General features: G+C 42.3%; 1 protein-coding gene across 3 annotated transcripts in view; it reads left to right on the forward strand.

The window, feature by feature from the left end:
* The first annotated feature begins 6796 nt into the window (after positions 1 to 6796).
* LOC134088523 (NACHT, LRR and PYD domains-containing protein 12-like) overlaps positions 6797 to 25000 on the forward strand; it is a 66526-nt gene continuing 48322 nt past the window's right edge. The window contains exons 1-21 of one of the 3 annotated variants that reach the window (XM_062542516.1): positions 6797 to 6860; positions 7738 to 7846; positions 7994 to 8149; positions 9051 to 9161; positions 9463 to 9576; positions 9758 to 9871; positions 10140 to 10253; positions 11217 to 11330; positions 12114 to 12727; positions 12910 to 14710; positions 15460 to 15630; positions 16537 to 16689; positions 16836 to 17006; positions 17330 to 17482; positions 17746 to 17916; positions 19219 to 19371; positions 19522 to 19692; positions 21337 to 21507; positions 21887 to 22057; positions 22384 to 22554; positions 22908 to 23081. In XM_062542516.1, coding sequence (XP_062398500.1) covers positions 7995 to 8149; positions 9051 to 9161; positions 9463 to 9576; positions 9758 to 9871; positions 10140 to 10253; positions 11217 to 11330; positions 12114 to 12727; positions 12910 to 14710; positions 15460 to 15630; positions 16537 to 16689; positions 16836 to 17006; positions 17330 to 17482; positions 17746 to 17916; positions 19219 to 19371; positions 19522 to 19692; positions 21337 to 21507; positions 21887 to 22057; positions 22384 to 22554; positions 22908 to 23081 — 4967 coding nt within the window. In that variant the 5' untranslated portion in view covers positions 6797 to 6860; positions 7738 to 7846; position 7994. Of the gene's footprint in view, positions 6861 to 7737; positions 7847 to 7993; positions 8276 to 9050; positions 9162 to 9462; positions 9577 to 9757; positions 9872 to 10139; positions 10254 to 11216; positions 11331 to 12113; positions 12728 to 12909; positions 14711 to 15459; positions 15631 to 16536; positions 16690 to 16835; positions 17007 to 17329; positions 17483 to 17745; positions 17917 to 19218; positions 19372 to 19521; positions 19693 to 21336; positions 21508 to 21886; positions 22058 to 22383; positions 22555 to 22907; positions 23082 to 25000 lie in introns of those variants that run through there. The other 2 variants (XM_062542523.1, XM_062542532.1) reach the window with 2 other exon arrangements.

Genomic DNA, 25000 nt, shown 5'->3' on the forward strand with positions numbered 1-25000 from the left:
ACTGAGAAGTGTGAATAATGTGGAGTGTTTTCTCATTTCATGTGTGAGGAGGAGGAGCTCATGATGAGCTTCTACACGCAATACTACATGAACATGGACGCCTGCGTAGAGATGCAGCAGAGGCCATTTTAGGGGGAGATGGAACAGAAGCCATTTCAAATGCACACATGAATGATGTAGCCGTGCAGGACTTGTGCAGGACACTGTAGGCTGAAGGAAAACACATGGTGTTGAAAAGGCAGCGGCTGAGGCCTGGGTTCATCAGCACAAGCCCCTTCAGAAGCCTGTTCTCAAGTGCTGCAATAGCAACCCAGATAGCAATTTCCTTTGGGCCGGATCCGCATGAAAGCCTTTAGATCCGTATGTAGCGGACCTACGGTATCTGACTGTGGGCCAGATGTGGCCCACACACAATAAGCGGACCCGAATTGCAGATCCGTACAACACAGAATAAGCGGACCCGTGTCACACACAATAAACGGAACCATATTGCAGATCCGTACCACACACAAGAAGCGGACCCGTACCACACACAAGAGGCGGACCCGTATTGCAGATCCGTACAACACAGAATAAGAGGACCCGTGCCACACACACACAATAAAAGGACCCGTATTGCAGATCCATACCACACACAAGAAGCAGACCTGTACCACACACAAGAGGCAGACCCGTATTCATGGGTTTCATCAGGTCCCTTTGCACAGGTGTATCAATCACCATGCAGTCTGCATTGATAATCAAGGTGCTTCATTTTATACACCTGTGGAAAGGGACCTGATGAAACCCATGAATTGCAGATCCGTATACCACACACCAGAGCGGTAGATAAAACAGAGTGGCGACACTCCCATAGACCTCCGTAGGAAAAAATGGCAGTGCTTTTTCCAGGCTATTTCCTCGTTATGGGACTTTTGGAACTATTTACAGCCAATCTCTTGGTCAGTAGTTAATGAGCTAATTTATTACACCTTCCAGCATCTAGAAGTACATCCCACCCTCCTGGAATTCAGCCATTCAGCGCAGGTTTTTTGGAACTTTTGATCGCGTGGCGGCTACATCAAAGCGTGTCGCAACTCTCTCTGCTCTCTCTATGGCTCTGCCACACACAAGAAGCAGACCCGTACCACACACAATAAGCGGACCCATATTGCAGATCCGTACCACACACAAGAAGCGGACCTGTACGGGTTCGCTTACTGTGTGTGGTACGGATCTGCAATACAGTTCCGCCTCTTATGTGTGGTACGGGTCCGCTTATAGGGCTCGGGATCATGACGTGAAAACTTTGCGGGCACAGCACAGCTAATACTATATTTCTGCTTCTTGTCTTCTGCATCTGAATGAATGGACATCACGTTCAGTGCGCTACCAACATGGCGGCAATATTCCTGGAATGCAAGTCGTGTGCCCGAGCCCTATTGTGTGTGGTACGGATCTGCAATGCGGTTCCGCCTCTTATGTGTGGTACGGGTCTGCTTCTTGTGTGTGGTACGGATCTGCAATGCAGGTCCCATATCACATATGACTTTAAGCAGACATTCACAACATCCCCAACTGGTCACCACTATAAAAAACTTTGCAGAAGAATTAAGGATGCTTATCACAATTTTATGACTTTATAAACCTCATGGTTTAGATATAAAATATAACCTACACATTCTCTGATAACTTTAATTATATTTTGTGTAGGCCTACTTTGTTTGCTTGTTTGTTTGCTTTGTTTGCTTCCCAGCATGCATTGCAAATATTAGTTTTGAATTTTGAAACCTTGAAACAATGTGGTTGGGACATTTTAGCTTATAGGCTAACCTACTCCACTGATGTTTTGAACAACAACATTACCAGATATGAACATTGACTTATTTATTAGGGGGGAAATACAGTACACCGTAGTCGTGAAAGTATTAGACCTAACCGGGTATAAATATCCAGCTAACTTAACCAATTAGTATGTATCTGGACGTGATCATCAATCTCCAGGCCGCTTCCATAGGTAAGATAAATGTGTGAAATGATATACTTGACGGAAATGCAAATCACTACAGCATACCAATTACTGCTTAACAATGTTGACAGCTGTTTCACTCACATACACAGTATCCTAACGCCACACACTTCGTGACAGATTGACTTGGATACTACATCGCGCTAATGCCTAACGGTGAACAGGTAGTTGGATGAAATTCGAATTTTCCGTCGCAGTGACAAAATACGTTTTTTAAAATGCTCAGAATCATCGCCGGGACGTTATCTTGTTTGTTGGGAGCAGTCTTAGCCCTTATTGCCACCAGATCAGTTAAACGGATCCAAAACAATTTTGGACCGATGTGCGTTTGGATGCCGGATCAGGTCCACTATTCAGATCCATGCCGGATGTCGTGGTAGGTGTGTTTTGCTATCTGGGACGGACCTGGACGAGTGCAAGTTCATATCTACCGCAAATCCGTAAAACAGATCCAAAACAATTTTGGACCGATGTGCGTTTGGACGCCGGATCAGGTCCATTATAAAGATCCGTGCCGAATGTTGTGGTACATGTGGCCCAGTTCCGTCCCAGTGCAGTTTTGCTATCTGGGAATACATGCATAGGCCTACAGTAGCACCTTATCATTGCATCACATGGCCAGTCCATACTAGACCTTTGGAATCACTTCACAAATGTTTAGCTTTTTATATTTCTGTGAGTGATTTATGTGTGCATGTGTGTTTGTTGTGTTATTGTTGTACAAGCTACTTGATGCCTAAAATTTCACTTGGGATGAATAGAGTATATTTATCTATCTATCTACAGTATCTATCTATCTAGTATGTTGGTGCATACATGTTATATAGGCTACATCGCTTCACATATATCAGTGTGTTCTATCGCACAATAATGTGTTTTACAGCACAATAATGTGTTTAGAGTTCTGTCCAGCTGATGGCTGGTCTGGCGACCCCCTCCCAAGTTGTGTTTAGGGTTCTGTCCAGCTGATGGTTGGTCTGGTGACCCCCTCCCAAGTTGTGTTTAGGGTTCTGCCCAGCTGATGGTTGGTCATTTGATGAAGGATGAAGGAGTTGGCTTTTGCCTCCGTCTCCATCTAGGCCTGTCGCACCTCCAGCGGTGCCTGTGGTGGACTGTGCACGGCAGGGGCGTCCTCTTCCCTGAGGCCTAAACTGCCCATTGCCCATGGACTTCATATTGAGCATTAAGTTAGGACTGTTGCAAGAGCATCAAGCTACAGCCCAGTCACTGGCTGTTGGACTTTTCTAGATGTGCTACTGGCTATAGTCACCACTGATTATGTCTGTGTGTGTGTGTGTGTCTTATGTAGCCCATACCACTCTCATTACATAATGGGAACCACCGCGGTCCAGCCCTGCACACGCCCGGACTCGAACCTGCGAGACAGCAGCACCTCGGATCGGGAGTCGAGCGCGCTAACAATCCAGCTAAAAGCCCAGGCTACTAGCTTTCATGCCAGCAGCGCTCTTGAAGCGTCGGGGAGTGAGGTTTACTAACGTTCTACAGCATAGCTAACCAGCTAGCACCCGTTACACTAGGTGTGTGTGTGTGTGTGTGTGTGTGTGTGTGTGTGTGTGTGTGTGTGTGTGTGTGTGTGTGTGTGTGTGTGTGTGTGTGTGTGTGTGTGTGTGTGTGTGTGTGTGTGTGTGTGTGTGTGTGTGTATGTAGCCTGTATGTGATAGGTGTCAACTGTGACCTGAACAACTGATGCCTAAAAAGCTTGTCAGTATGCACTCAGCAGGCTCAGTTACAGTTTTTCTCAATTGTTTACACACAATGTCTGGTACTTGAGACACAATTCCCGTAATATGTAGCTCATGCACCAACCTCCTGAACCGATTCTGCTGAACTATAAGCACAATTTCAGCTTTACACTCAAATTGCAGTTCTATAACACACTGTTTTCAAAACACTACACACAATTCTGTGCATTAAACACAATTTTCATGAAGAAAATCTCTTGTTTTCACAAAGAACACACTGCCATTCAAATTCTAAAGCTAACTGCCCTACCATGCACACTGACTCATCAGATGGGCAAACTCCTGTCACACAGTCTTACAATTAGCAATCAGAGCTTTAGTATACAGTATAGTAGTACATGCAGGGGCAGAGCCAGAGGAGTGAGAGTAAGAGGAGGAGGATGGGGAGGCCAAGGACCGTAATCTCTGATGAGATCCAAGCCACTAGAACATTGCAGTGCTGCGTATCAATACAGTACAGTACCGGACAGTACAATACAGCTCAATGAGCACAGTAGTACAGTATTGCATGTGGGCTGTTCTGTAGGACTGTAAAAATAAAGTATGTTTCAAGTATTTGGGGAGAGTAATCCTACTTTGTATTCCTACACAGTTTACAGAATTGTACTATTTGTTTGGCAGCCGAAAGATTACCAACACAAGGGCTTCTGTCTCCTGAACAGGAAACTGAAATCATGAGCATTGTCCTAGAAAAAACGGCATAACATTACGGGAAATACGAATTAAGAAAAATAATAGAAAACAATGAGATATTTCAAAATATTGATAGGGTAAGCATATCACTTACTGTATCAGCGTATCTACTGTTTGTAGTACTGTTTGTAGTGTAACACTGAACAAAAAAAGGCCCAAGTCATTATAATGAATGGAGAAGAAGTGTTTTCAATTCATCGCAGTGTTTTACACTGAGCACATCAGTGTTCAACTGGTCCTTGTAAATGTCTTGATATATGATGGTTTGTGTGTGTCTCTTGAGAACAATAGAGCATTTTGAGGAGAAATTACATTGTTTTGAAGGTAAAGTGTCATTTTGCAGGAGAATTGTGGAGTTTTGCCCATTGTGTGTGTTGTTTTGGATTTGTGTGTAGAGTTCTGAGAATATGAGGCATGTTTTCAGAAAATGTGTGTTAACAATCGAGAAAAACTGTAATGAAGACCATGAGGAAGTGCAGTACCGCTAAATGACCACAAGAGTGTAGTGTTTACCTTTTTATAAGCACTGTTCTGAGTGATTATCATTGGAAATGGATGAATTTGATTTGTGTGCTAAATATCGAACGCACTATGTACTTGAGTATTTCATCTTACACCTGATTGTTTATTTGTACATCATATCAAATCATTATACTATATCATCACCCAGTAAGAATGCAGACCTACTGTATAGGCCTATGCCTTTAGATAGAGCCTACAGAATGGCGGCTACATTCACCTGCACATTCATATTCATATTCATATCCATGGCTTATTCATGTTTTAACGCAATATTCTCTTTTGGAGTCTTTCCATTTTTTTTCCCCACACACATCAGTAATCAGTAACTGTAATGGTATAATCTGCATGGCCATATTGATACCCTGCTCTCTACAGTAGCAGCATTTATCAGTATGCCAATAAAATGCATAACCTTCCTCAGGACAACTCAGAGCAGGCTACTACAGTCCACTCTGCTTTCTCTGCTCGTGGTTCAGCTCAGATCTACCCTCTCTCTCTCGTCAACAACAAATCTGATGAACTAGTTTACAGACTGTGGAAAAAAATAGCTTATAGCCTACACATTGTGGTCCATGAGAGCAAGAAGCCCAATGTGGACAACAACTTTTTAACATTTTTATGGAGGCCAGTGAAAATAGAGAGACAACATAGATCACATAGACAACATAGCTCCTGAGCAACTTCAGCCTGGCAGCTTTTGAATAATGTAAAGGTGACACCTGTTAAATGTCACCGCAGCATTTACTGAGGGTAGAATAATTAAAATACACCCAAATCTGAAAACCCTTAAAGCAACACCAAAGCACTTTTCCTCTGTCGCACACACGCCATTTGTTTATCCAGCAAATAACAGACAAGGTAGAATATGTTGCACGATTTTATGAAAGTATGATGTATTGCGACATCGAAGCAAGTCAAATTTGTAGTTTCTGATCGACACTACCCCGCCTCGTAAAGTTACATAGTGTGGTTATAGCCGATAGAGGGACGCTAAGTGAAAGCAGAAGTGCCGTTCACCCTGTTACGAGTTGATTAACCGCTGAAATGATTTTGGAAACATTATTTTAATGTACGAAAAACTCTTTAGTGTTGCTTTAACAGGAGGGGACATGAAACTATAGCTGTCAGAGCTACGTGACTACATGCACAGACTATGTGACATAATGAAAGCAGTTATAACCACAATCTTCCTGTGTGTGTGTGTGTGTGTGTGTGTGTGTGTGTGTGTGTGTGTGTGTGTGTGTGTGTGTGTGAGAGAGTGAGTGAGTGTGTTTGTTTGTGTGAAAGAGACTATACATCTTTGTCACTATTTATCTAAAATTATAAAACCTTCCTATTTGTGTGGAAACAGGCTGAACAGAGCTGTGTCAGTATAGTGCAGTTTTTCATGATTATTTATTCATGACAAAACAGTTGCAAATCAACAAAACACAAGCAACTTAAAATAACTTTACATTTCGTCTTACAATCATTATGGTATTTCATTTAGAAATATAATAGCCTATATTCCAGACTTTTCAAGGGCCCTCTTCTCCCTTGTGCCCCTATAGTGCCCTGTGATCCCTGCATAAGCGTATAATATACAGGTTGTTAACACCCAAAAAGCTACTTCCAATACAATTAGGCTATCACTTCTAACTCTAGGCTCTAGACTAGAGTATAGGGACGGCTATTTTGCCAAAAATCACTGAGACAGTTCTAGAATCTTTGCTACCAACCAACACCTCTGGCTCAAGGACTAGTTAGACGGGAGGCGTAGCGTTTACTCACGTGATAAACGCGGAACAAGTGAAATCGAAAGTAGGTTAGATTTCTAAGGACGTCGTATCAGGAACTGGTGTTCGGGCAAAAACATTTCTGACGTTGTATTTGGGGTAAGTAGCCTAGATAAAAGTGAGTGAAATGTAGGTTGTGATCGATTACAGAAGCGTGAATTGAGTTCTGTTTCGTGGCCTGTGATCATTTAGAGAGGGACACCACTCGGAGACGTCATGGATTTGTTCGTTGACTAGGCCTACATTTCATAACAGACCCTGACTTTAGCCTAATTGGCTAAATAGGTCTAAATAGCCTAGGAAATAATCTATCGTAGCCTATGGATCGATCGAAACGTAGCTTGCAGATAAAGTAGGCCTATAATTTGGGCTATTAGGCCTACACACAGGCAGGAAACGACCTACCTAACATTAACACGAATCTGCCAAGAATTAAGTTCTAGCCCTATCCTATGTCTGAAATAAGGCACCACGACATCTCGTAATGGGCATCACAGAGATCTTAAAAAACAACTTCTTTTTTTTCCCAAGGCTTAAAAGTAACCTGAAATTCGCCTCTTTCCTGTATCACAGTCAAATTCCGACAGGCTCCCCCTACTGTTAAAAAAAATAGCCTAGCCTACACTTATCGAAGGCCTTCATTTGAAAGCACATATTGCCTCACATCCTCCATTCCTTCCTCGGTCCTCGTTTCCACTGATCTAGATAAAGAATGATGGGGCGGCAACAATGGAATATTCTATCCAGTGCTAGCATAGATCAGTGGGAACGAGTCTGGAGGATCGAGGAGAGAGGTTGAGAGGCACCCACAGACTTCACCTCACCTCACAGACAAAGTCAGAACACATCGTTCAGCAAACTGGCAAAAAAAGAAGTAGGTCTAGCCTACTACACAGGCTAGGTTATTAATTGTAGCAGTACAAGTAGTAATTGGAATGGTTTCATGTTTAAGTGTTCATATTGATTTCCGTTATAGGCCAAGGCTACCTCCTCTGTCAGTGGTTCCCTGGTCTCTATCAACATGTCTGCTATTGTTGGAGCAGAAATGGATCCACAGATCTGATTGGTCCACATAGCTGCTAAAAGTAAGCACTTCATGAGGAGCCTCTCATCAGAAACATTTACCTCACCTCTCTTTTTAGAGAGACACACTCTTTCTCTCTCTCCCTCTCTCTCTCTCTCTCTCTCTCTCTCTCTCTCTCACTCTCTTTATTTTCTTATTGATTGATTAGGATGGATTTCCCTCAAGAGGGAGAGGATGCTGTTGGTGGAAATCAGACAGGCAGAGGAGCATGTGCCGTGTCCAGCCACGTGTCCATGAAGAATGAGGAGCCCGTTACTGATGGGCACCAGGGGGTCAGCACAGGAAGAGTGCTGTCTTATCCAAGGTGAGTTGTGTCCACTGATGGGCATCAGGGGGTCAGCACAGGAAGAGTGCTGTCTTATCCAAGGTGAGTTGTGTCCACTGATGGGCATCAGGGGGTCAGCACAGGAAGAGTGCTGTCTTATCCAAGGTGAGTTGTTTCCAAATATAAAGACATAGGGTGCCTCTCATTCAACGTTTATAAGTCCTCCCTCGCTCCTCGGGCCTCGATCCTCACTGATCTACATAAAGAAAGATAGAAGAAGGGATAGATTATCCCATTGTTGCCGCCCCATGTCTTTGCTAGTTTGTGTCCTTAACAGTTATCATCAAGGGGTGTTGAGGTGCATGATCACAAATTTCTATTCTGAAGCCACTGAGCACCATTGGCCAAAAACAATCTGGTCTCAAATGAAAGATGCAATATTCAATTGTATACAGTATTACAGCACTGCATATGTAGAGAGTGCACTGTCAAGAAGTCCAGTGATCTGTCTAGTGGGGAGACCCTAGCAATGATCCACTGGAACACAATGCAAACACAGTGCTGTATGCTAGCTTAGATGAATGTCCTTAGGGTGTGCGTGTGCATATGTGTGTGTGTGTGTGTGTGTGTGTGTGTGTGTGTGTGTGTGTGTGTGTGTGTGTGTGTGTGTGTGTGTGTGTGTGTGTGTGTGTGTGTGTGTGTGTGTGTGTGTGTGTGTGTGTGTGTGTGTGTGTGTGTGTGTGTGTGTGTGTGCGTGTGTGTGTGAGTGTGTGAGAGAGAGGGAGAGAGAGAGAGAGAGCGAGAGAAAAATAAATTGTTTGTGGGTATATGTTTCATGAGAGTTCAGAGAGTATATACTGTAGACATGCTAACTGGTGTTAGTATTGTGAAGATGTGTCAGCTCAATCAATTATGTATTTTGTCTCATTTGTGTATCCAGACCACAGACACACAGACCAGTGTCTCCAGTGCCCAGCTGTGTGTCCATGAAGAGTGAGGGGTCCATGCATCAACCGCACAATTTCAGCAGTGGACTGCAGTCTAATCCAAAGTGAGATTTCAGCTTTTTACCAATATACAAATTAGACATGCAAAGTAGTGTGTGTGTGTGTGTGTGTGTGTGTGTGTGTGTGTGTGTGTGTGTGTGTGTGTGTGTGTGTGTGTGTGTGTGTGTGTGTGTGTGTGTGTGTGTGTGTGTGTGTGTGTGTGTGTGTGTGTGTGTGTGTGTGTGTGTGTGTGTGTGTGTGTGTGTGTGTGTGTCTTTGTGTGTGTGTTTGAAAGAGAGAGTAGGTAGACCTGTTAACTTTTGTTAGTGTTATGACGATGTGTCATCTCAATTCTTGTGTATCCAGACCACAGTCACACAGACCAGTGTCTCCAGTGCCCAGCTGTGTGTCCATGAAGAGTGACCAGTCCATGCCTGAACCGTACAATTTCAGCAGTAGACCACCACTGTCTGATTCAAAGTGAGATTTCAGCTTTTTTATGCAAATGCCAAATTAGACGTGTGTGTGTGTGTGTGTGTGTGTGTGTTTATGTGTGTGTGTTTGAAAGAGAGAATATGTGGACATGTTAACTTTTGTTACTGTAGTATTGTGAAGTTGTGTCGGCTCAATCTATTATGTTTTTGTTTACTTGTGTATCCAGACCACAGACACACAGACCAGTGTCTCCAGTGCCCAGCTGTGTGTCCATGAAGAGTGACCAGTCCATGCCTGAACCGTACAATTTCAGCAGTAGACCACCACTGTCTGATTCAAAGTGAGATTTCAGCTTTTTATGCAAATGCCAAATTAGACGTGTGTGTGTGTGTGTGTGTTTATGTGTGTGTGTGTGTGTGTGTGTGTGTGTGTGTGTGTGTGTGTGTGTGTGTGTGTGTGTGTGTGTGTGTGTGTGTGTGTGTGTGTGTGTGTGTTTATGTGTGTGTGTTTGAAAGAGAGAATATGTGGACATGTTAACTTTTGTTACTGTAGTATTGTGAAGTTGTGTCGGCTCAATCTATTATGTTTTTGTTTACTTGTGTATCCAGACCACAGACACACAGACCAGTGTCTCCGGTGCCCAGCTGTGTGTCCATGAAGAGTGACCAGTCCATGCCTGAACCGTACAATTTCAGCAGTAGACCACCACTGTCTGATTCAAAGTGAGATTTCAGCTTTTTTATGCAAATGCCAAATTAGACGTGTGTGTGTGTGTGTGTGTGTGTGTGTGTGTGTGTGTGTGTGTGTGTGTGTGTTTGAAAGAGAGAGTATGTGGACATGTTAACTTTTGTTGCTGTAGTATTGTGAAGTTGTGTCGGCTCAATCTATAGGGAGGGAAAGTGAAAACCAGCGCCCCAAGTGGTTGCGTTCCTATCGAAGAGCAGCTCCAATGTTAAGTCCCATAGACCGACTTTTCAAAAAAATACTACGCAGCTATACCAGCGATCTTATCCACCAAAAATATTTTTCAGTCGGCATACTGTAATAATCTACTAACTGTGAAAATATCAGACTCCATTTCGCCTTATTTTAAAAAAACGTAATTGCTCGTTTCATTTCATAAATGGACTACAACTTCAAGTGACGTGACACCCTTCGACGACGTTACTCACCTAGCATGGTTTGTTTATTAGCCTGTTAGCTAGTTGGTTAGTTAGTAGACAATCACACTTACTGCCAGCTCTTGTGTGAGTAGGAGCACAACACAAGTTATCCCAACATAAAGGTAATTACCACACGGTTTACATCGCTCTCTGTTATTACAAAAATATGATAAGCAAGTTAAGCAAATTGCCGTTTTGATCAGTTGGAGATGGAGCGCCCAAACTGGTGACGTCAAATGCTACTGTAGCTAGCAACTGTAGTTCGTTATCACCATGTTACAAACAAACTCAAAACAATTAAACTGATCCTAAAAAATAAAGTATGACCACTAGAAGCAATAGAGCTGACCTACATGGATAGCATATTGAAGGCATTTAACTAACTTCCGATCGTGGGCCGAGATATATTTTTTCTAAAAGAAAATCCCATCCACTCCCGCTAGCCTCTAGGAACGCAACCACCAGGTGGCGATGAGATTACTTTCCCTCCCTATTATGTATTTTGTCTCCTTGTGTATCCAGACCACAGACACACAGACCAGCGTCTCCGGTGCCCAGCTGTGTGTCCATGAAGAGTGACCAGTCCATGCCTGAACCGTACAATTTCAGCAGTGGACCACCACTGTCTGATTCAAAGTGAGATTTCAGCTTTTTATGCAAATGCCAAATTAGACGTGTGTGTGTGTGTGTGTGTGTGTGTGTGTGTGTGTGTGTGTGTGTGTGTGTTTGTGAAAGACACCTGGACAACTGGACATGTTAACTTTTGTTAGGATCACAGTCTGATCCAAAGTGAGGTTTCAGCTTTTTTATCCATATGCAAGAGTAGACAGGAACCCACCTACAGCCAAGAAAGAGAGTGTTTTTCCCTATATAGAGGTGCATCTAAAAAAATGTGATTATTGTGGAAAAGTTTATTTTAAAAAAGTGAAGCTTTCATTTTAGATTTATTACATACAACGTTAGTTATTTCATGCCATTTTTGTTTTAATCTTGTTGATTACGAAATTAAAGTTATTGTTAATTTGAAACGCAACGTTAAATGTTTGAAACTAAAACTAAAACTTAAACCTTGATTTGCGAAAATAGAGCAAGCAACTGACATTTCGCTTTAATTTTGATTTGGTCATTTTTTCATTTGCATTACCATTATTGAGAAAAGGTTGTTGATAAATAATTTTTGTCTAAATCTCTGTTGAGAAAATTAACACTATGGTGTGTGGTCCTTAGTAAACGAGGATGTGTGCACCCCATGAATATTTAAATCACTTCTTGACAGCACATATCATATTTTTCTACGAACTCTCATCTGCACTTCCACTGTGGTGTGTTTGAATGTGTTCCTGAGACTATATGTGTGCAGCTATTGGCCTTTCTTCAGTGTCAGTTGCTGTGAATGATGAACTCCTGTTGTTGATTTAGGAATATACTGACCCAGGATCAGTCCAGGTGTGGAGTGTGTGAGCAGCTACTGAGGGACCCAGTCATCACCAGCTGTGGACACAGTTTCTGCAGGCAGTGCATCAGCAGCTACTGGAGCCAGTCTGGTCCATCAGGAGACTACAGCTGCCCCCAGTGCAGAAAGAGACCCAGAACACAACCCATTATGAACCCTGACATGACTCAACCACTGTACCCGTCTACAGACATGGCACAGCCTCACTTATACCCACCTACAGCCAAGGCACAACCTCAATTATACCCATCTACAGCCATGGCACAACCTCACTTATACCCACCTACAGCCATGGAACAGCCTCCATCATACCAACACAGTGAAATGGCACTTCATCTGAACCCATCTGCAAACATGGCACAAGTTCCTCCATCCCCACACACAGACACGGGGCAGCATTCTCAGTACTCAAACTCAGCCATGGGGCAGCACAATCATCCACACATCCAGTACCCTCTTTATCCTCACATCCACACGGCACAGATCTCTCCACAGCCACCCTTAGATGAGCACACAGTCATGACAGGCAGCACCCATCTGCAAACTGAGCATGTGCCAGTCAAAAGGGCCAAACGAACAGGTGAGTCTAGAAGATAGGTGCCCAAGAGCAGGATTCATGCTGAATATAAAGACCATTCATTCAAACTAAATCAAAATCTTCATCATCTAATATTGTTATGCTGAAAATGTATTTTAGAAATTCTGACTTATTAGTTATGAATTATGGTTTGTTTATTTGCTTGTTTGTTTAATGCCAAACAGATGACGATGTCCTCACCAGAGTACTGATGACCCATAAAGCCATCATGAAGAGGAGGTTTGAGAGCATATGTGAAGGCATCATAAGGTCAGGGACTCAAACACTCCTGAACAAGATCTACACAGAGCTCTACATCACAGAGGGGGAGAGTGAAGGGGTGAATAATGAGCATGAGGTTTGGCAGGTAGAGTCAGCATCCAGGCCACAAACGACAGAAGACACGGCAATCAACTGTAATGATATCTTCAAGCCCTTACCTGGACAGGAGAGACACATCAGAACTGTCATGACCAAGGGGATCGCTGGTATTGGAAAAACTGTCTCAGTGCAGAAGTTTATCCTTGACTGGGCAGAGGAGAGAGCTAACCAGGATGTAGATTTCATGTTTGTGCTTCCGTTCCGTGAGCTGAATTTGGTCAAACATGATCAGTACAGTCTTCACAGGCTCCTGCTTGACTTCCACCCTGAGCTTAGAGAGCTACAGGATGGTGAATACAAAGACTGCTGCATTGTGTTCATTTTTGATGGGCTGGATGAGAGTAGACTTCCACTGAATTTCCCAGGGAACCAGACTTTGTCTGATGTGACACAAACATCATCGGTGGATGTGCTGATGACGAGCCTCATTCAGGGAACTCTTCTTTCCTCTGCTCTCATCTGGATAACCTCTCGACCAGCAGCAACCAGTCAGATCCCTTCTCAGTGCATCAGTCAGGTGACTGAAGTACGAGGGTTCAATGACCCACAGAAGGAAGAGTACTTCAGGAAGAGGATCAGCGACCAGAATCAAGCCAACAGAATCGTCTCACACATTAAGGAATCCAGAAGTCTTCACATCATGTGTCACATGCCAGTCTTCTGTTGGATCTCAGCCACTGTCCTTCAGCAGATACTGGAACAGGATGATGGGAAGGAAGCCCCCAAAACTCTGACTGAGATGTTTATACACTTCCTGCTTATCCAGACCACCAGGAAGAACCAGAAGTATCAAGAGGAAAGTGAGACAAATAGACAGAGGCTCCTGGAGTCACACAAGGGTGTCATATTGAAACTAGCAGAGCTGGCCTTCAAGCATCTGGAGAATGGCAATCTCATGTTCTATGAGGAAGACCTGAGTGAGTGTGGCATCAATGCCAGTGAAGCTTCAGTTTACTCTGGCATGTGCACTGAGATCTTCAGGGAGGAATGTGTGTTTCACCACAAGAAGGTCTACTGCTTTGTCCATCTGAGCATCCAGGAGTTTCTTGCTGCACTTCATTTGTTTGCCTCCTACTTGAGTAAGAACATGGAGGTCCTGAAACCATTTCTTAGCAGAAAATCCAGGTCTTTGCCAGATGTGCCTCTCGATGACCTGCTGAAGAATGCAGTGAACAAAGCTTTGGAAAGCAGGAATGGACACCTTGATTTGTTTGTTCGCTTTCTTCATGGCATTTCTCTGGTGTCAAATCAGAGACTTTTGCTTGGCCTCCTGATACACACACACAGCAGCCCAGAGAGTGTGAAGAAAACGATCAAGAACCTGAAAGTGATGCAGAGGCAAAATATCTCCCCCGAGAGGTGCATCAATCTGTTCCACTGCCTGGTGGAAATGCATGACTCTTCTGTTCATGATGAAATCCAGGCTTTCCTGAAGGCAGAGAAAGGTGCCGTGAAACAGCTCACACTGGCTCACTGCTCAGCCTTGGCTCATGTGCTTCTGATGTCTGATGAGGTGCTGGATGAGTTTGACCTGAGGAAATACAAAACCTCTCCAGAAGGTCGCAGGAGACTGGTTCCAGCTGTGAGATGCTGTAGGAAGGCTGTGTGAGTATCACTATAAACACTTCTTCAGTCATTTCATGCACTGCACAATTCTGATATTTTCTGAGTCATGTTTGGTGTGAAGGCAGATTGCCACGAAGATAAACATTAGTGCAGCTTACTGTAAGAGAAATATCTAAAAGCAGCTTATTGAATGATCCCAAACAGAAAAGCAAATGTATTTAATTTTGCTTTAGCAGAGACTGTAGTTTGTTCAGATATACAGCATGAAGTCTCTTACTAATCCAGGTCGCCAGTCTACACAGGATGCAAAATAACATTGTTAAAGCTGGTATGTGTGTGTACTTGCATACATGTGTGTGCGTAGAGCATTTTGCCTCCTGTATATATATTTAAAAAAAAAACTGTATCGAGTGTGAATGTTCCAATTATGAGAATACTAATCTCGGGACCGAATGAAATCAAATCAGCAGGTGCAGCTGCTCTGTGGAGGTATAAATGGGGTCTGAAACACTGAATATGATGTTCTCTAGTCTGACCTGTTTAAAGAAATCAGATTCTGCTCATGCAGCTCTAGGTTAATCACACTGATCAGTCTTTAGGTCTTTGGTTGGGCAGCGTTAACTGTGGATCATATATTATTCTATTGTTACTATTCAGGGATCATATATTCTCTCCTCTTGGGCCTGGCACATACTGTATGTGGGGCAGTTATGCAAATTTCCTCTCACTCTTCTTGCAGATTTAAACATGACACGTTACCTTTTTCTATTCTTTTGCCTCTCTGGCAGACTTGCTGACTGTAAGCTAACAGAGAAGTCCTGTGAGATTGTGGCCTCAGCTCTGCAGTCTGCAAACTCCCCCTTAAGAGAGCTGGACCTGAGTCAGAATGACCTGCAAAATTCAGGAGATAAGCTGTTCTCTGCCGTACAGAGTCCAAACTGCAAACTGGAGACTCTGAGGTCAGTACAGTTCTGAAAGCACAGAGGTTTTATTTATTCACATGGATTTACATTCACTTGTTGGGCAAAGAAGAATGTCACTGTTATCTGCTGCTAGAATCATTTGCTTTTATTGTTGTGACAATATTGATGTGATAGGATTGGTCCAAAATCTGTCAGTTAGTATACTGTTTTAGCTTACAATGTTTTTTGCAGAAGTTTCACTGTATCAAATCTCTACACTCAGGTAATACTATACATGGCACTTGGAGAACAACTCACATCTTTGTCAAAGTGATCAGCAAAATGTCATTCCGGCAACAAAATGTTACACACATGCGTCATTTGAATCATTCTTTCGAATCAGCAACACTGATGTGATTTATGCAAAACACTGCAGTGCAGTCTTTTCCAAGACTCAAAAATAGAAATTCTACAGTTATCTGCTTACAGTTTTACAAAATAATTCTTCATGTGGGATCAGACAATGGCCGGGTTTCCCAGATTCTTTAAGAAGCTCTTAAGTGCCAAGATCTTCTTAGGAGCGGCCATTGTCAGTAAGGGGGCAAGTTCAAAACTATGAAATGGTTGTGGTTGGAGAATCAGTCCTGGACCAGAGCAGTCCAGTGGAAACTAATGGTATCCCAGATGACCACAAACCTCTGACCTGTGCGACTACATCATGTAGTGCACTGCACTGAGTATTGTTAGTAGTAGATTGTTAACCCTCTTTGTCTTCCTCTACTCCTACCTCTTCCTCTTCCTCTTGCCCTCACTGCCTCCATGGTTACAGTGTTGTCACAACAGCTTGTCTGACATCTGTTTGCAGTGCTCAGTCATGCACAATCGCTGTCTGCACCTTTAACTATAGAGTGTATTATTCTAAACAATAACAGCTTCTTTGTTACATTGTTTCTGTTCTTACAGACTTGTTGGCTGTAAACTAAAAGGACAATTGCTGGCCCTTACTCTTCAGTGGGCAAACTCCCACCTAAGAGAGCTGGACATCAGTGACAGTGAGCTTCAGGACTGTGAAGGAGAACTGCCCCATCAACCACTGAATCAAGACTGTAAAGTGAGGTCTGTATATTGCACAGTGCACACAAACTGGTGTTTTCTGTTTGATCTCATAAACAGTCCAAATCTTTTTTACTGGCATTTCATATTTGTAAATGTAAGAAGTACAGAGGAGCTGTTGCTTATAGTGTTTTCCTCTCTCACTGTAGACTCATCAGCCGTGGACTCAAAGACAGCTCCTGTGTGGTTGTGGTCTCAGTTTTGGGGTCATGTATTTCTCAACTGAGTGAGTTGGACATGAGTGGCTGTGATCTGCAAACATCAGACGAGAAGAAGCTCTCTGGTCTTAGAAACCCAAACTGCCGACTGGAGAAACTGAGGTCAGTTATACTCTAAAAGACACAGAGTTCATAGAGGCCTTATTTATACATTCACACTTTGGACATACAATAATGCCACTGTTTTAGGGCACTAGAATCAAGAAATTAATTTGTGAATTATCTTTTTATTGTTGTGTCAATGTCGATGTGAGAGATTTGGTCCCACGGTATAAAACTCCCTGCTGATGTGTCCCATTTATGACTGTTAACAGTAGACTGTGTTAACCATTCAATATCAACATCAGTGTTTTAATCTTGCACTGATGTGTTCTGTCTGATTTCACTATTTACACTCTTCTGTTACGTCATTTATGTTCTTACAGACTGGTTGGCTGTAAACTGAGAGGAAGATTTTTGGCCTTGACTCTTCAGTGGGCAAACTCCCACCTAAGAGAGCTGGACATCAGTGACAGTGAGCTTCAGGACTGTGGAGGAGAACTGCTCCATCAACCACTGAATCAAGACTGTAAAGTGAGGTCTGTATTTTGCACAGTGCACACAGACTGGTGCATTCTATTGGATGTAAGAACGGTCCATCTTTTATTCATTGGCATTTCATATTTGGAATGTAAGAAGTACAGAGGACATGTTGCTTGCTGATAATGTTTTCCTCTCTCAATGTAGACTCATCAGCTAACAGTCATAAACAGTCCAAATCCTTTTTACTGGAATTTCATATTTGGAAATGTAAGGAGTGCAGAGGACCTGTTGCTTATAGTGTTTTCCTCTCTCACTATAGACTCATCAGCCGTAGACTCAAAGACAGCTCCTCTGAGGTTGTGGTCTCAGTTCTGCAGTCATATATTTCTCAACTGAGTGAGTTGGACATGAGTGGCTGTGATCTGCAAACATCAGAAGAGAAGCTGCTCTCTGGTCTTAGAGATCCAAACTGCCACCTGGAGAAACTGAGGTCTGTAATAATCTCAAAGACAGTTCACAGAGGCCTTATCTACACATTCAAGTTGAAGTTTATTTGTCATTCTAGCCACATTTGTAAAACATCTACAGTGTACATTTGCAATCCGTTAAAAGATAAAGTAAAAACAAACTGTTTTAAAAGTGGCAATTCAGAAAAGGCAAGTGTAAAACTAATAAATTACAATCAAGTTCTTAAGTTCAGATGCTTAAGAATATACAGAATAATGAGCATAATAAATGAATACACCAAATCGGTTTAAATCCGTACCCAAGTATACAACTTGTGTGTCAGTTACAAAGAGTTCAACAATTGTATGGCCTGTGGGAAGAAGCTTTGGCAGCATCTGACTGTTGCAATATCTGGAGAAACGGAGGTCAGTAATACTCAGAAAGGGTTCACAGAGGTCTTATCTACACATACAAGTTCTAGTTTAAGTTTATTTGTCATTCCAGCCATATTTGTGAAACATCTAAAGTGGAGTGGAAATGTTTCTCAGCACCAGTGTGCATTTACGATAAACTGAAAGATAAAGTAAAAAAAAGTTTTTAAAAGCAGCCATTAAGAAAAGACACAAGCAACACCAATGAAGTGCAATGAAGTGCTTGAGTTTAGATAATTTTGAATGTACAGAATAATGAGCATAATAAATTAATACACTGAATGGTGTTAAATTGGTACCTATGTATACAACTTGTGTGCCCGTTGCAAAGAGTTTAACAATCGTATGGCCTGTGGGAAGAAGCTTTGGCAGCTTCTGACTGTTGTTGTTTTTCTGACACAATATCTCCTGCCAGACGGCAAGAGCACAAACAGTCCATGTGACGGGTGAGAGGAGTCTCTTATAATGCAGAGAGCTTTCTTCCTGCACCTGCACCAACTCCACACTTTGGACATACAGTAGAGTAGAAGACTGTCACTGTTCTGGGATGCTAGACTCAAGACATGAGGTTGAGAAGCACTGGGCTTTTAATGTCCATGTTGATGTGAGAGAACTGGTCCCAGATCAGTTGATGGTATAACACTCCCTGCTGATGTGTCCCATATAAAGCACTGTTAACTGTAGAGTGGATTACTGTAACTAGACACTAAAGACATCAGTTTTCACGTGTGAGAGAACTGGTCCCAGACCTGTCTGTTATGGTAGTATGATACTCCCTGCTGATGTGTACTGTATTAGAGCCCTCTTAACTGTAGAGTTTATTAACTACACTAACAACATCAGTTTTCACTCTTCATATTTCCTCTCTTATTTCATTGTTTGCAATCTTCTGTTACATGTTTTATGTTTTACAGACTTGCTGGCTGTAAACTGAGAGGAAGATTTCTGGCCTTGACTCTTCAGTGGGCAAACTCCCACCTAAGAGAGCTGGACATCAGTGACAGTGAGCTTCAGGACTGTGGAGGAGAACTGCTCCATCAACCACTGAATCAAGACTGTAAAGTGAGGTCTGTATTTTGCATGGTGCACACAGACTGGCGCATTCTGTTGGATCTAAAAACATCTTTATCTTCTATCATCTTGCTCTGTCAATCTGAGTTTGGAATGTAAGGAGTGTAGAGGACGCGTTGCTTATACTGTTTCCTCTCTCACTGTAGACTCATCAGCTGTAGACTCAAATGCAGCTCCTGTGAGGTTGTGGTCTCAGTTCTGCAGTCATATAATTCTCAGCTGAGTGAGGTGGACATGAGTGGCTGTGATCTGCAAACATCAGAAGAGAAGCTGCTCTCTGGTCTTAGAAACCCAAACTGCCACCTGGACAAACTGAGGTCAGTAGAACTCTGAAAGAGTTCACAGAAGTCTTATCTACAAATTCAGACTGAGGGCATAGAAGAGTTTTGAGAAACATTTGCTCTGATTGTTGTGCGTGTGTTGATGAGAGGGAGTTGACCCCAGATCAGTTCAGTGCTCCCTGCTAGTGTGTCCATGCACATATAGACCTCTGTACAGTACATCCACGCAGGGAGCTGGACACTGAGGTTGGGATGATAGTGGGAGTTCATTTGCAGGGAATCTGCACAAGACCTAAGCTGTATTATCTCATTTTGCACACTGTTTTTCTCAAAGTGATATTACTACTTTAATATTATAAAACTAGGCAGTGACCCAACACATTGCAACAAGACTCATTTAGAAATGAAGCGGTCAAGCTACAAAGTCTGTAATTGCTGCAGGAAGAGGATTCAGTGATGAAAACTAATTTCAATCACAACCCCATTCTTACAAGTAGAAACTATTATTTTACTCAATGTCCTCTATTCCTTTCCCTGTTTATTTGTATTATTGTGTCAATGTCTGTTAAAGAATGTTAATAAGATTTTAGCTAAAAACCTTTGATAATAATGGTAAGAATATGAATGTATGCATGCCACCATTCTGTTTTCTGATGTCTGTCTCTTGCCCTCTCAATCTATGCAGACTTGCTGGTTGTGAGCTAACAGAGGATTCCTGTAAGGCTGTAGCCTCTGCTTTGCAGTCCTCCATCTCCCTAAAGGAACTGGACCTGAGTCACAATGACCTGAAGGAGTCTGGAGTTCAGCTTCTCTCTACAGGACTCAGTAGCCCTCACTGTAAACTGCAGACTTTAAGGTTTGTATGTGCACACATATTGAGCCAATCCTAAAGTCCGGACTCACAGACTCAAAGACTTTGGTGCGCGTTCTTGCAGAATTTGTAAGTGTTTAGGGCTGTCCAAATGTGGAATTTCAAAGGGCGTAACGGTTTGAGTACACACTTACCGAGCCCTCTCTGTGAGTCTGCATCGGGAATTACCCACAGTTCAAAGTATTGTGATGTGTTGTTAAAATCCGGAAATTACAAAGGTAAACAACAGCACGACACACGTGTATGGTGCAAGTGTCAGCTACATCTTTGTTATTAAACATCGCTAAGGTACATGTGATCTGGTGAAGTGCTGTCCCAATCCCATTTATACCTATCTGAGCCCATGTGGCCTCACACACTCACTCACTTAGCACCTGAGATCAATTAAGTCTGTGAGTCTTTAGTCCTTAGTCCTCAGGGCTCTTGGGGATTCAGCCATTGCGGCACCGTTGTCTGCCCGTCTGTACATCTTTGGAATAAATCATCAGCTGCAGTATGTGTTAAAACAGACTGAGTCAGTGCTAGCTTTTGGAAACAAGCTGTGAAAATATGGCATCAGTGCCGCAAGGGACACCTTCCCAGCTCTGACCTGCAGGATGCAGTTTTAGATCAAGTACATTGTCATATTGATATTAGCAGAATGACAACTACATTCCAACTAAATGCTTACTAGCAGAAGCCATTAGTCAGTGTCCTCTGTTCTATCTATTCTATATTAATAATGTTTATAATAAGGATAAGAATATGAATGTATTCATGCCACCATTCTGTTTTCTGATGTCTGTCTCTTGCCCTCTCACTCTATGCAGACTTGCTGGTTGTAAGCTAACAGAGGAATCCTGTAAGGCTGTAGCCTCTGCTTTGCAGTCCTCCATCTCCTTAAAGGAACTGGACCTGAGTCACAATGACCTGAAGGAGTCTGGAGTTCAGCTTCTCTCTACAGGACTCAGTAGCCCTCACTGTATACTGACATCTTTAAGGTTTGTATGTGCACACATATTGTGGCACTGTTGGCTGCCCGTCTGTAAATCTTTGGAATAAGTCATCAGCTGCAGTATGTGTTAAAACAGATTGAGTCAGTCTACCCATGTCTATGTGCTGAAAACTAATTTCCAGCACAGCTCTATTCTTACAAGCAGAAACTGTTATTTTAGTCAGTATCTTCTATTCCTATTTTATTTGTATGACAATGTGTCAATTTCTGATAAAGACTGTTAATAAGTGTTTCTTGTTTTTTTGTTTTTTTTTGGAGGGGGGGTTCAAAGCTAAAGATGTTGATAATAATGATAAGCATATGAATGTATGCATGCCACCATTGTGTTTTCTGACGTCTGTCTCTTGCCCTCTCACTCTATGCAGACTTGCTGGTTGTGTGCTAACAGAGGAATCCTGTAAGGCTGTAGCCTCTGCTTTGCAGTCCTCCATCTCCCTAAAGGAACTGGACCTGAGTCACAATGACCTGAAGGAGTCTGGAGTTCAGCATCTCTCTACAGGACTCAGTAGCCCTCACTGTAAACTGCAGACTTTAAGGTGTGTATGTGCACACATATTGTGTCACTGTTGGCTGCCTGTCTATAATCTTTGGAATAAATAATCAGCTGCAGTATGTGTTAGAAAATTAATCTCCAGCACACCTCTTCTTTCAAACAGAAACCATTATTTTATTCAGTGTCCTCTATTAATGTCCCTCCTTATTTGAATGATAATGTGTCCATTATTGTTAAAGAATGTTAATGAGTATGTTTATTTTATTTATTCAAAGCTACACATTTTTATAATAATGATAAGATAATGAATTTATTCATGCCACCATTTTGTTTTCTGATGTCTGTCTCTTGCCCTCTCACTCTATTCAGACTTGCTGGTTGTGAGCTAACAGAGGAATCCTGTAAGGCTGTAGCCTCTGCTTTGCAGTCCTCCATCTCCCTAAAGGAACTGGACCTGAGTCACAATGACCTGAAGGAGTCTGGGGTTCAGCTTCTCTCTACAGGACTCAGTAGCCCTCACTGTAAACTGACGACTTTAAGGTGTGTTTGTGCACACAAATTGTGACACTGTGGTCTTACCACTTTTGAAATATACTGTATTACGTATATCATATAGATAGTAATATGCATGTAATATACTAATATTTAGTAATATAATACAGACATATTATATTTATAATGATATTTCTTGCTATATGAAAGAAACACCAGTGTGCCTGTGTGTGATGTCAAATTGAACCTCAGTGACAAATATTATTAATGATCTGCACTTGTCATGTTAAATGGTGACATTTTGGTATTTCCATCCAAACTGACTGAAAACACAAATGGCTTGTTCACCTTCAATGCATTTTCCTTCATTTATAATTAGGATATTCTATCTCTTGTTTCAGATTGTCTTTTTGTCTCATCACACATGAGGGCTGTTCTCTCTTGTCCTCTGCCCTCAAATCAAACCCCTCCTACATGAAACAGCTGGATCTGAGCTATAATCACCCAGGAGACTCAGGTGTCAGAGAGCTCACAGACAGACTGAATGATCCCAGCTGTAAACTAGAGACGTTGAGGTGAGATGTATTACATCTTAAAGAGACCCTATGCAACTTTTTCATAGTCATAAAATCGCTTAGAAATCGTTGTTTTGCTTGACTGACCAGTTTTATCGAAAACAGTACTATTTCCTCCCGCCCCCAGTGTCCCTATCCGCTATTGCAACCTTGCAACTTGTTCAGGAGACGATCGTTCCCTGTTTACATCTGGAAGGCTGAGACGCATAAAGAACAAGAAGAACCACGCTTGCAATTTATATATTTATATATAGCCTATATATGTATAAATATACACGCTAAAGCTGTCGGGGAAGCTCTGCAGAGAAATATGCAAGCATAAAACGAGCGAAAATGAAAAACGAAACTGAAACTTAAGATGAAATCGCCTATCCTGCGTAGTTTCTCTTTAAATGACTTTCTAGTGGAGCTGTTCATCCATTTGTGTCCTGTGTTGGAGAGCTTTCTGTGTGGAGACTGGATATTCTGTCACGTTTCCAGATGATTCCCTTCCACATATTAAACTGGGCATGATGTGGCCCTTTAAGCACTGCAAGTAAAAGGCAATCCCCCAGACTTACACACACATATGAGGCTTGTGAACAGTTTGCACTTTATTTAGAGCAAGTTTTAGAATTCATAACACAAGATGGGCAACCATGTCTGCCCAGGCTACAGAAGATGATTAGGCACAGCTTGCACAGTGACCCACTGATGGGTGAAGGAGAACCAAGCTTTGAACAATAAGTAGGTAAATAAAGAGATACATAAATAATTTAAATAGGTTAATAATGTCACCGACACAGGGGGCAATAAAGACCACTCAAGTGTAGCCGAGGGTCTGTCTACGCAGAAACAAGTGCATTTCTACATGTTCGTGACAAAATGTGGGGGATATAATCGCGTTTCAGTGGGAATGCTGCAACTTATGTCTTTCTCTTCTAAAGACAATTATGTACGATATAAATGACAAAAAAATAACGCCATATTTTTTTTTACCGACCCGACCAAACATGACCCGCATATCATTAAAAATATTTTTTCTTGACCCATAACCGCGGGCACAGGGGGCAATAAAGGGGCAATAAAGACCACTTACATGGTGTAAGGAAAAGCACATTCATATTTGCATATGTTCAGCTCCCAATGAGGAAGTTCATGATGCACTTGCAGAGGGAGGGGATAAGGCCCAGCATGAGAAGTTTGTCTGTTATTTTGAAGGGGCTGATGCTGTTTCACTAGTTCACTCATTGGATTGCTTAGACTGAGTGCAGAGAATAGTGAGTTTGGCTTGGTAGCTGGCCACGGTTCTGGGATGCCAATAGTGGAGATCACATGCAAGTGATGTCCACTAACACCCCAAGAGGGCTTTCATCAAAGGCTGTTACTAGAGGTAAAGTAAGCAGGATTTGGAGACCTGGTAAACTACTGTAGTTAGATATCTTTTATTCGACTAACCCTTGATGGGTGTAGATTAGTAGGTGTCCAAGGTCCAATGACCAAGCATACGATTTCCATTGCTAGGGATACGTTTGTGCTCATGACTAGAAGTGAAGGCTGAATAGTGCGTATCTGCCCAACTTAGCCTGAGACCGGTGGGAAAAGCATCTGTGATGGAGAGTGAGCTGGATGGGGACGACTGTGTAATGATATGAGATGTAGTGATTAAGTGTAGGAAAGAGTGAGCATCTTCTCTGTTGACCAGATTGGTGGCAGTATAATAGGAGACTGAGAATGTAGAATCGCCATGGCTACAGCGAGGTAAGAGGATGCATTGCCACCATTAGAATAGAAGTGGAAAGACTGTAAGAAAATATGTTATGGTAAGTGTGTTCTAGACACTGGAATACATTGACAGAAAGGTGATTTAGAAGAGTGGAGGAGAGGCTCAATTAAGTGTAATTCAGTCAGTGTTACTGATTGGTCAATATGCTCTGTTT

This window comes from Sardina pilchardus, chromosome 1, assembly GCF_963854185.1.
Source record: "Sardina pilchardus chromosome 1, fSarPil1.1, whole genome shotgun sequence".
Lineage (NCBI taxonomy): Eukaryota > Metazoa > Chordata > Actinopteri > Clupeiformes > Clupeidae > Sardina > Sardina pilchardus.